This window comes from Scyliorhinus torazame, chromosome 7 (genome assembly GCF_047496885.1).
Source record: "Scyliorhinus torazame isolate Kashiwa2021f chromosome 7, sScyTor2.1, whole genome shotgun sequence".
Classification (NCBI taxonomy): Eukaryota; Metazoa; Chordata; class Chondrichthyes; order Carcharhiniformes; family Scyliorhinidae; genus Scyliorhinus; species Scyliorhinus torazame.
Window position 1 is genome coordinate 226,728,695 of NC_092713.1, and position 12,463 is coordinate 226,741,157.

Consider the following 12,463-nt stretch of genomic DNA (forward strand, 5'->3'; position numbering starts at 1 on the left):
GGTGGAACAAATGAAGAGGGAATTTCAGAGATGGGATGCACTCCCACTATCACTTGCGGGGAGGGTGCAAACGGTAAAGATGACAATCCTGCCAAGATTCTTGTTCATTTTTCAGTGCCTCCCGATGTTTATCCCGCAGTCCGTCTTTAAAAGAACTAGCAAAATTATTATGAGCTTTGTCTGGGCGGGAAAATCCCCGTGGGTGAGGAAGGCGATACTTGAAAGGAACTGCGGCGAGGGGGGACTGGCGTTGCCGAAACTGACCAACTATTACTGGGCGGCTAACATAGCCATGATAAGGAAATGGATTGTGGGTACAGGGTCTCTTTGGGAGCGGGTGGAGGCGGCTTCGTGCAGGGGCACCAGCCTGGCAGCCCTGGTCACGGCTCCTCTATCGCTTTCACCGGCCAGGTACTCCACCAGCTCGGTAGTGGGGACGGCCCTGCGGATATGGGGCCAGTGGAGGAAACCTGTAGGGGAGGTGGGTGCATCGGTCTGGGCTCCAATATGTGATAACCATCGATTCGCCCCCGAGAACATGGTTGGTGGGTTTCGAACATGGTGGCGGGCGGGGGTGAGGAGGGTGGGCAATATGTTCCTGGAGGGGAGCTTTGCGAGCATGAGGGCTTTGGAGGAGAAATTTGGGCTGGTCAGGGGAAATGACTTCAGCTACTTACAAGTGCGGGACTTTATACGCAGACAGGTCCCATCCTTCCCACGACTCCCGCCAATAGGGCTCCAGGACAGAATACTCTCTAGAGGAGAAGGAGGAGAGGGTAGAGTCTCGGATATTTACAAGGTGCTCATGAAGGGGGAAGAGTCCCAGACGGAGGAACTGAAACTCAAATGGGAGGAGGAACTCGGCGGGTAGATGGAGGACGGGGTATGGGCAGAAGCCCTGAGTAGGGTAAACTCAACCGCAACATGTGCCAGGCTCAGCCTGAATCAGTTTAAGTTTGTTCAACGGGCCCACATGACGGTGGCTCGGATGAGCAAATTCTTTGGGGTAGAGGACAAGTGCGCTAGATGTGCGGGAGGACCAGCGAACCACGTCTACATGTTTTGGGCATGCCCTAAGCTTAGGGGGTACTGGGAGGGATTTGCGGGGGTCATGTCCCGGGTACTGAAAACAAGGGTGGTGATGAGCCCAGAGGTGGCAATTTTCGGGTTTGGAAGACCCGGGAGTCCAGGAGGAGAAAGAGGCCGACGTTCTGGCCTTTGCTTCCCTGATAGCCCGGCGGCGAATACTGCTGGCATAGAGGGACTCAAAACCCCCGAAGACCGAACTATGACTTTCGGACACGTCGAGTTTTCTGGGTCTGTAAGAAAAATCAAATTTGCCTTGAGGGTAATGTGTTGGGGGTCGCCCGAAGGTGGCAACCATTCATCGACTTCTTCGCAGGAGATAGAATGTCAGCAGGGCGGGGTGGGGGGGAGATTAGAATAGAGTAGGAGGGATAAATAGGCGGGTAGTGTTTTTGGGAGAGGATCGGTTATGTGCACTATGGTTCGGTAGAAGTGTTGGTTTTCTGTTGATGTTTGCACATTTCTGTAATCTGTAACTGTTTACAACAGCAAAAAATATCTCAATAAAATTGTTTGTTTAAAAAAAATATTTTCACAGTAATTAAATCAGTGAATCGAGAGATTATAATTGGAAAGGACAATCCAAAGTAATTAGGTATGCAGCTGACGTATCGAAAGCACTTCCACAGATGGTCAGTTAAATTTATAATATTTTGAACCCGTAATTTATGAAATACAACAATTTTTTTCAAATAAATCCATTTCCAAATTTAGTCAAATGATTCAGTCAGTTTGTGGAGCCTTCAGAAATCTGATGTGTTACAAGCACTGGATTAATCATGCCAACCTGAATTAATTAAGGGTTCAAGATACGAAAAATGATTCCCTCCATCTTTGAGTTATTAAGATAACTAAAGCAAGAATAGGAAATAATTTGTATGCAATTGTCTTTGAGCTTGCAGCAATGAGATGTAATAGATTTTCCTCAAATTAGTAACAAAACATTTATTCGTGACTTGATGGCATGCTGCAAGGGCCTTTTATGGGGTTCAAATTCCCAGTTAACGTGGCACTTTACAAAGAAGAGGAGTTCTGCCAATGTCCTAACGTTCCTACTTCATGTAATATCAGGAACATATTAATTGAGAAAAAAAAAACTTGTACTCAGTGTTTTTCACATGCTCAGGACGTCACATAACACTTGTTTTAGGCAATGAATTATTTTTGATGTTACTGTTTGTTGTCTTTGTGTGAAAACGCAGCAACTAAGTTCTACACACAAAAGACATAAAAATGGCAATTAAATAATAACCAATTAAACTATTTTAGTTGGTTAAAGGATAAATATTGACCAGGACAGGATCATTTATGCCTTTCTAGATTGACAAATGGTATAGGCCTTACTTTCACCTAAAATAAAGTATTTAGAAATGTGGCAAATGTGCTGTTATCAGCCACTAGATGGCAATAGAAGCTGCAGAAAAATAAATAAAACAGATCCTGGTCCTGACTTGCCCTTGTGCATTTAAGTTTTTGAATTTTGCTCAATGAGTTGCTGAAAGTAAGAGCTGATAGCATTGCAGTGAGGAATACAGGACACTTAGGACTAAGTGAACATGGCCAGCAATAGTGCATCTCCTTGACTCATCAGATTGAAGGACCGCGTAATTACTATCCTAAAGGATTTCCAGGCAGTTCCCGCAGGTCCCGTCGCCGGTAATCCCCTGCCGTGGGTGCGAACAACAGGAAACTCCGTTGACAGCGGTGGGACCAGAAGATCGCCCTGCCAGCCAATGGCAGGCTACCTCTGCAAAAGAGGCTGGGGGAGGGGGGGGGGGGGGGTTCAGAAAATCCTGGATTAAGAATCGAGTAGGAAGCGTAAATCAGAGTGGGTGAATTTGATAGCCTGGAATTTACATTTGTAATGGTGGTCAAACTGTTGGTTACCCTCATCACCTGTATAAAACTGATAAAAACGTCTGGAAAATTGAGGAGGAAAATATGCCGCATGCCTTAAACATCCTCATCAAGGATCCCCATTTACCCCACACATGTGCATTTCTAATGCCAGAAGTAGGAACCCTGCCTAGCTTTCCCAATTACTAATGAGGGGACATTGGGATTGATCGTGATGCCCATGGTCCCAAACAGCCTGATATCATTTAACTGAGTGCATACCGGGAGAACTGAGCCTGGATGCCACCTGGCATCTCCTGTCACAGTCATAGAGTCATAGATGTTTATAGCATGGAAACAGGCGTGGAAACCTTTATGGGAAGAAATTGAAAACGACTACAAAATAAAATTGCATTGGATGTAAACCCAAATTATTTTTTTCCCTACAATGGCAAGTGGACTCGAAGTTAGCTTCCAAACCTTTGGTTCATTGTAGCAAAAGGGAGAGTAAAAATACAGAGAGAGGCTTCCCTCTACTCAAAATCTATCTTTGAATATTTACCCAGTCATGTAGCTAATTGTTGATTGATTCCAGCATCAACCTACCAAAAGGTGTGTTACAAACACATTACCGAGCTTCCAAAGTTCTGTGTATTTCAAGGAGCAAGGTGAAGGCTGTACCTGTGCATAGTTTTAGAGCTTCACGGAACTCTTTCTTCTCTTTGCGGAGCTGTATCAATTCCTTGCGAATGGAATTCTTCTGATTCTCAAGGGCCTCCTTTTCAGTAAGCCATCTCTTTGCATCTTCTTCCGCTCGAGTCTTCCCATATTTTGACTGATTTGCATCTGAAACATACAGATGGCATCAAGCTACAGGTGGTGAACTTAAAAACTTGTTTTCCATAAATAGATTCTCATTTGGAAGTGTAATTTGTGAAGACATAACGCTCACGCTTGGGTTCCAGTCTCTGCCATGACTGAATTACAAGTTCCAGTGGAGAAGGGATGTGTGTGTCGTCACAAAAATCATTTCTAAAGATAAGAGTATTTTAAAAATTCCCAAAATGTGTAAAAAGCATGTAATAAAAAGTATGTTTCTTGACTCTCTGCAAGTAGATAAATTAACATGTACCAGTTATATCAACACGGTAGCATTGTGGATAGCACAATTGCTTCACAGCTCCAGGGTTCCAGGTTCGATTCCGGCTTGGGTCACTGTCTGTGCGGAGTCTGCACATCCTCCCCGTGTGTGCGTGGGTTTCCTCCGGGTGCTCCGGTTTCCTCCCACAGTCCAAAGATGTGCAGGTTAGGTGGATTGGCCATGGTAAATTGCCCTTAGTGTCCAAAATTGCCCTTAGTGTTGGGTGGGGTTATTAGGTTATGGGGACAGGGTGGAGGTATTGACCTTGGGTAGGGTGCTCTTTCCAAGAGCCGGTGCAGACTCGATGGGCACTGTAAATTCTATGATATTAGTAAATCAATCAATTCATTTAATAGGGAGAGAATTCCATCGTCGTTAAATTTTAATCTGAGGTAAATAAGTATAAGCAAAGGTCAGCAGTTAATACAATTAATTAAAATTTTAAAAAATCCCTCCTCCAAGCCATTCCCACACAAGTCATTTGCTTTCACAAGTGATTTTCCTTTGCTTTATTTGTGCTTGGTAGCCCTACTGCATGAGTCAGTTAGTTATCTCTGGGGGAAAAATGTTCATCCTCAAGCTCATCTAAAAAAACAAATGTAAGTTATCTTAGCTGGTCCAAATGGCAATTTTCATGGAGTTCAATAAGATACAATATGTAGATTCATCGGCATCACCATTGACAGCAAGGTGTAGCTGCACTGTGACACGTTTACATAGCTAATTCCCATTACAAGCGTGGACATGGAAACTTACCTTGGAAAAATCTGATAAATGTCAAGTTAATAATTCTTCTTTTGGTAAGGTGTAGTTTGTATGCTTGAAACATTTAAGCAGGCAGATGGAACTGCAATTTTAGTTAGTCAGGTATTGAAAATGGTCTATTTGAAATGTTATTAAACCATGGAACAGACACATTTTGGCCTAGATTTTTGCCAACTCATGCCGACAGGGGAACCGTTTAAGAACATTGGGTGGGACCCGATTCTGGGACTACCGATCCATTCCCATTTCTCGCAATTTTCGTTGGAAGGGGCTGCAATGTAGCATTTATTTCATTGCGGGGGTGGTCAGTTCAAAGACAGGCTCCTTCAACCCCATCAAGGTTGATGTCCTCTCCGGAATCATGAACCATGGGGTGTCCCCAGTCCCAAGAGGAGAACCAACAAATACAATCATCTGGTCCTGGAATGGTTTCATTGACAGGCTTTGGGATATTAAGAAAATGTTCTTTCAGTTTCACTAGTTGAATGCGGTATTGTAAGTTAGATTTGTTTTCACAGCAGTGATTGATTATAGGGCTCTGATCTTCAAAAGTAAGCAGACACATTGATCACCATTTTGTAAAGGTTGAGATGGATTAGAGTACTTTTCCCTATGGTAAAAATCCATTTATGCATTCAAAACTGAATAACACTGTTTTGGATCTCTCGTGTAATCATCTGAAGTGATTTACGTTGGAAAAAAATCCTTCAGCAGCTTTGACTTAGAGGGAGAAAAAATGCTTGGAAGGAAACAGTAATACCTAAACATTAAAATTCAACTTCAGCAAGTGTCAACTCTGCTATACAACAACTTATAAGATCATACGAACTAGAAACAGAAATAGGCCATTCAGCCCATCTACTGCTCCCCCATTCAGTAAGATCACCGCTGATATGCCTGTGGCCTCAGCTCTGCTTTTGTGCCTGCCCTTTACTCCCCATAACTCTTCACTTCCTTGTGGATCAAAAATCTAACTCGGCCTTCAATATATTTAAATCACCTACTCCTCCACTGCTCTCTGGGGAAAAGAATATCCAAGGCCAATGACATTCTGACAGATAAAATTCCTCTTCATCTCAGTCTTTAAAGGGAGACCATTTATTTTTAAAACTGTGCTCCCTGTTCTAGATTTCTCCATGAGGGAAACATCGTCTTCTCATTCCTCTAAACCCCAATGAGTGCAGGCCCAACACACTCAACTCTTCCTCATAAAACAATCCCCTCATCCCAGGAATCCGCCTCGTGAACTTTTTCTGGACTGCTTCCAGTGCAGGTATAGCTGCCCTGAAGTAAGGAGACCAAAACTGTACGCCCTACTCCAGGTACAGTCTCAACAATGTCCTGGACAGCTGTAGCACGACTTTGCTACTTTTCTACTCCATACTACCCCCGAAATAAAGGTCAACATTCCATTTTCCTTTCGAACTACTTGCTAAGCCTGCATTCTATATTTTGTGATTCATGCACAAGGACACCCAGATTCCTTAGTGCCACAGCATTCTACAGTCAATCTCCATTTCAATAACATTCTGCTTTTCTGTTCTTTATATTTATGTAGTACCTTTAAAATAATGGAACATCCCAAGGCACTCCATAGGAGCATTACAAAATAAAGTTTGATACTGAGCTACTTAAGGAGATATTAGTTCAGACGACCAAATGCTTGGTCAAAGACTTGGGTTTTAAGGAGTGACCTAAAGGAGGAAAGTGAGGTACAGAGATAAAGAGATGAGTGGAAGGTAATCCAGAGTTTGCAGCCTAGTCACCTGAAGCCATTATCACCAAGGGTGGAGCGTTTACCATAGGCGATGCACAAGAGGCCAGAATTAGTGGAGCGCAGATATCCTGGAGTGTTGTTGGGCTGGAAGAGATTAATCTAAGGGAAGGGTGAGGCCTTGGAGGAGTTTGAAAACAAGGGTGAGGATTTCAAAATCTCTCAGGCCTGAATGTTTGCTCCTGACTCAGGAAAACGGAGTCTGAAAGATTCCCAACACCGCAAAACTGTGTCTGGGGAAGGTTCCCTGGATGATCTGATTTTGGTTCTGGGGTTTGGGTGTTAACAAGAGTCACCCCCACAAACAGTGTGGAGGGCACCACTGGGGCAGTCGGGTTTGGAGGTGAGCTGTTTTAAAGGCTTGCCTTGGTGCTCCGGGACTTTCGCTGTAAAAAAACAAAACAAAAATAATTCTCTCGTTCTCACCCCATTTGTCTCACACTCCTTGTGCCCCAACCATGCAAACTCGTGCCACTTGATGCCCCCACAGTACCTCACACCCTCCATCCCAACATATTGGTTTGGTTTGGTCTATTGTCACATGTACCGAGGCACAGTGAAAAGTATTTTTCTGTGAGCAGCTCAACAGATCATTAAGTACATGAAAATAAAAGAAAAGAAAAAGAAAATACGTAATAGGGCAACACAAGGTACACAATGTAAATACATAGACATCGGCATCAGGTGAAGCATACAGGAGTGTAGTGTTAATGAGGTCAGTCCATAAGAGGGTTGTTTAGGAGTCTGGTAACAGTGGGGAAGAAGCTGTTTTTGAGTCTGTTCGTGAGTGTTCTCAGACTTTTGTATCTCCAGCCCAATGGAAGAAGTTGGAAGAGTGAGAAAGCCAGGTGGGAGGGGTCTTTGATTATGCTGCCCGCTTTCCCCAGGCAGCGGGAGGTGTAGATGGAGTCAATGGATGGGAGGCAGGTTCGTGTGATGGACTGGGCTGTGCTCACGACTCTCTGAAGTTTCTTACTGTCTTGGGTCGAGCAGTTGCCATATCAGGCTGTGATGCAGCTGGATGCATCTGTAAAAGTTGGTATGAGTTAATGTGGGCATGTCAAATTTCTTTAGTTTCCTGAGGAATTATAGGCGCTGTTTGCTTTCTTGGTGGTAGCATCGATGTGGCTGGACCAGGACAGATATTTGGTGATGTGAACCCCCAGGAATTTGAAGCTGCTAACCATCTCCACCTCGGCCCCATTGATGCTGACAGGGGTGTGTACAGTACTTTGCTTCCTGAAGTCAATTCTTTAGTTTTTCTGGCATTGAGGGATAGATTGTTGTCGCTGCACCACTCCACAAGGTTCTCTATCTCCCTCTGACATTTTGTATTCTGACATATGCCCCTCTACCTACATCAAGCTGGTGCCAACCCATGCTAACACATGTCCTCACCCACCACCCTTTACCCTTACACCCTCCATCCCAATTCACCCAGGATCCAGCATGGGTAGACCTCAGGACCCATGCTGAGATGAAAGAAGATGACGTTCTTATTGTCTATTGGAAACTTTATTTTTTATGAATCTCTCATTCATAAACACCACATTCAGTACAGTTACATTACTTCAACTACATAAGGTAGAATGTTATTGTCCCATCGATCAAAAATGTGGTGAGCTGTTGAAATGTTCATCGACTTCAGTGTGAGCAGAAACTCCACTGGTGGGAGGGGCTTTAAAATTCCGCCCATAATTCCTTATAAAAATAAACATTTTGTACAAGTGCTTAATCCCCTTGTAAAAACAAGCATTTGTATTCATTATTCATAGTCCCGCATCAAAGAGTTTGTCACCACTTGTAGCTGTCAATCAAACTGAACTGACAGACACATCACTGTGATAACGATAAGTTGTGAAATCAATCATGCACCACAAATCCTATAAATGATAACCCCTCTGGATTATGTCTAAAGATAGAGTGAAGTAGCAAGCACTGTTTTTTTAAATGCAGCATGGTTTTTTAAAAATAATTTAAATGCCTTGACAGCTTTACAGTTCCAATAGACTTTACAGTTCCCTTGATAGTTCAACACTTGCCTTGTCAGCTTTACAGTTACAATGGGATCTACAGTTCCCTTGACAGCTCAACACTTGCCTTGACAGCTTGCAGTTCCAATGCGTTTAACCACATTTTACACCCATTCATGTCTACTTCTAAAATATCCCAAAGGTCACCTGACCTCTCTTAAAGGTGCCCCTGGACCTATCCAAAAGGGTGTACTACCTCTACACAGAGTCTTCTGGAAGGTATAAAGGTCGCAAATCGTGTTTTGATCATTCCAGTGTCGAGCATTGGATCTGTTTGAAGCAAGCTGCATTTTTATATGGGGAGCTGCCTCTATGAACCACGGATATGCAAACTACAACCTTCCTCCATTTTCCATCCCCCGGCGAAAATGATGGGTGCCAGGTTTGGGCTATTGTATGAGGCTATTTCATTCAAAAAGCCTTTTACAAATTGTGATGCACTGCATGCACAGTAGGATTTGTTGAAATGCCAGACGAGCTGTTGCATGGACTGATACAGGATCCCAAACATTGGCCCAAACAGCATAAATAAAATAAAAAATGTAATTGTTTTTTTTCGTAGAATTTTCCACACAACCCGTCACGTATTTTGCAGTGGCAGAGGCAGCCCGTCATGGGCTGGCAATGGGCCTTCTGGTCCCACCATTGTCAGCAGGGTTGAATGCACCCCTCACCCCAGGGAAGTTCCAGCCATTGTCTCTGTGATGAACGGTTACTGTATTACTGTACCCTTATCATCATGTAAGGTGAAGTCCCCTTTAAGACCGGGCTTGGAACCCTGGGGGACTCCGCCTCCGGCTCTGCCCACCTGGGAGTCGTATATAAGGGGCCGCCTTGTGGGCAGCACCCAGTAAGCACCCATCTCGGCACCAGGCTAGTTCTTAGTTTATTAAAACCTTCTTTACCGTTTTACTCTCTAGCGTCGTTATTGAGGGTACAACAGTCTCTGAACATTCAGTCTTGTTCCAGCTCCCTGAGGGAGTAATGTCCTGTATAATTCCATACTGTACTCAACAGCTTAGAATCACAAATTTAGTATTGCCTGTGTTCTTTACCTAGTTAGGTTTTGACAATTATTCATGAGGTTCATGGAAGGAAACTACTCTTTTGTAGAAGGTGTTAATTAACAAACTAATGTGGGACTTTTGTGTCCATTTGTTGCTGTCGCTGTCTAGGGGGTGAATGAGTCCCTGTCCCATTAAAAGAAAGGACTGCACTAGAAAGCTGGCCTTGAATTTCTGAGCAAGGTGCATCGTATTTAGTGAAGCCTTACCTCTATAGAAAGCAAGCTTACCAGCTGTGTGACCTGATACCAATGGGATAATAATGTTAACAGAGGTCCTGATGTGACCTGTGCTTAATCTTAGCCCCTTGCAACCACGTGACAAAGGCAGTGTGGTCAAAAGAAATGCATGTTTCTGAGCTGTCATCTGTCCAGGACATGTGTGAGCTGGGATGCAATGTTATAGTAAACTCTGAATTGTCGTAGTGACAATTGGGATTGAGAGAGGAGTGCAAACGCTATCGTGGATGCAGCATTTCATGTTTACACAAGTAGTGTGGGATTTTTAAACTTACTGTGGATACCTCACCTCCTACATTTGTACAACAGAATACAACCACCTACTCACTGATAATATATTATCATTCTTTTTAAATGAGCTGGCTGCATGCATTTTGATGCAACTTTTAAATACAAAATCTGAATATATTATATCCATATCTATTGGACAGTATATTCATCGGAAACAATTTAAATCGAAACACATGGGTAATCTCCTTCATAGATTATCATAGAATTTACAGTGCAAAAGGAGGCCATTTGGCCCATCGAGTCTGCACCGGCTCTTGGAAAGAGCACCCTACCCAAGGTCAACACCTCCACCCTATCCCCATAACCCAATAACCCCACCCAACACTAAGGGCAATTTTGGACACTAAGGGCAATTTATCATGGCCAATACATCTAACCTGCACATCTTTGGACTGTCAGTTTTAGTTACAGAGCCTGATGGAGCTGTCACTTTCTGATATTCTCACTGGGGAAGGGGAAGCTTGTGAGGAAAGTGCACTTGTGGCATGCCTAGTTAATCAAAATCAAAAAGAGCTCTGATGGCTCAGCAGGAATTCTACAACTCTTAAAATAACCGAAGTTAGTGATGAAACAATTGTTATTTTGAGTGGGCAAAATACTGATGTTGCGGGCCTACCTAACATCTCAGTAACATTCCAGGTATCACACTTGTTGATTCAGGGTTGGCACCCATCCAAATATGGACTGCACAGTCTGAACAGAGTATTTGAGCAGATGTTGCAAAAATGGCAATGGAAGTTTGGATCTGAACCTGGCCATTGTCATTTTTGAAATGGAGAGAATGGAGGTGAGTCCCAATGTGTACATCCATTGTTCACAGAGGCAACTGGACATGTTAAAGTGAAGTTGCCTCCGTCAGATGTGATTTTGGCGAGCGGGATGTCCAAAACACAGCTTAAGCACTTTAGGCCCAATAGGAGAAAGTCTAAAGCTGTAGGAGTTCTTTGAAGATATATGGCGCGATTTAATGACCGCATCGCGCTTGAGCAAGAGCGCGACATGGCTGTTAGATCACGGAAGACCAAAATCGAGAACCGCGCCAGGCGCCGATCGATTTGCAATCTAACCGTTGGTGAAATCATGGCGTGGTGAGGCGAGAAACCAATAATCACCACTTTAGGATAATCTCCATACAATTTACGGGAGCGCCCCCTATTTAACGGCCTCCCATGATTTAACCACCTCCCCAGCAAGTGGTCAATCTGGCGCCGAATAGTACACCTTTGAAAAAATGAGAAGCAGGCGGAATGAGCCCGGGGGCACAGGGGTTGCTGCCCCAGTGCTCGGGGGGGGAGCAGGCTCGGCCGTGGTGGGCGGCCATCGATGGGGGTCAATCCTGGGCTGGGGAGGGGGAGCAGGGGTCTCAGCGCCCACGGGTCCGCTAATAAGGAATTGGCAATTGCGGTTAAGTGAGCACTTCACAGGCTCCCAAGTGGATTCCTATGGGTGGACAGGCCATGTAACATGTGAGGGTTATTGCCTAGCATCCAATCAGACCGTGATGCCTGAACACTGCAGGAAGCAACATCAAGGAGGCACCTGCCAATATCTGAACAGTCCAGGGGCTGGGCCCCAGCACCTGGGGCATCTCCATGACCAGAGAGTGGGTGTGTGCACTGGGAGGGGATCAGTGTCTGGTCTAGGTAACGTTACGTTCAAGTACCTGGGGTACAGGGTGGTGGGTCTGGTGACCAGGGGCCCCCATTGCGGCCAGGAGTGCGTGGGCAGGGTGTGCTGGATGGCAGAGGCAGGGGAGGGGGAGGGGGAGCAATGGGGGAATGGAGGGTCCTGAAGTAGAGGACACTGCTGGTTGTCAGTCTCACACCCTCTCCAATTCCTTACAGATAATACACGGTATAGATGATATCTTGGACCCCACAAAAGCTGTCCTCATGGTGCTGTTGGCAGGCCAGATGGCCAGATGCTGGAGGAAGCGGCAGGAGCAGCATCGACAGAGACTTGAGGTGGCAGCCTATGTGCAGTGCCCTGCCCCAAACCCTGAAGACCCGGCCACCAATCATGCCATGAAGGGACCTGGGGGAGGGGGGGGTGTGGGGGAGGCCGGCAATAGCCCAAGGTATATAGATGTCACTGGTCTATAAAACAGATGACGGAGAGCGTGTGCCGCAGGAGGCGCCGCCTCAACAAGGAGACAGTGCGGCATCTGAGACATGTCCTTGCAGACTTGGTACCATGTGGAGAAAGAGAATATCTGCTCCCGTTGGCCATCAAGG

The 12,463-nt window shown here is 44.9% G+C and overlaps 1 protein-coding gene across 3 annotated transcripts in view; it reads right to left on the minus strand.

Moving 5' to 3' along the window:
- The window catches only part of LOC140426872 (actin filament-associated protein 1-like 1), a 280,476-nt gene that overhangs the window by 24,418 nt on the left and 243,595 nt on the right, over positions 1-12,463 (minus strand). For all 3 annotated transcript variants that reach the window (XM_072512117.1, XM_072512116.1, XM_072512115.1), the window contains one exon: positions 3,604-3,768. In XM_072512117.1, the coding sequence (XP_072368218.1) occupies positions 3,604-3,768 (165 nt within the window). The remainder of the gene's footprint in view (positions 1-3,603; positions 3,769-12,463) is intronic.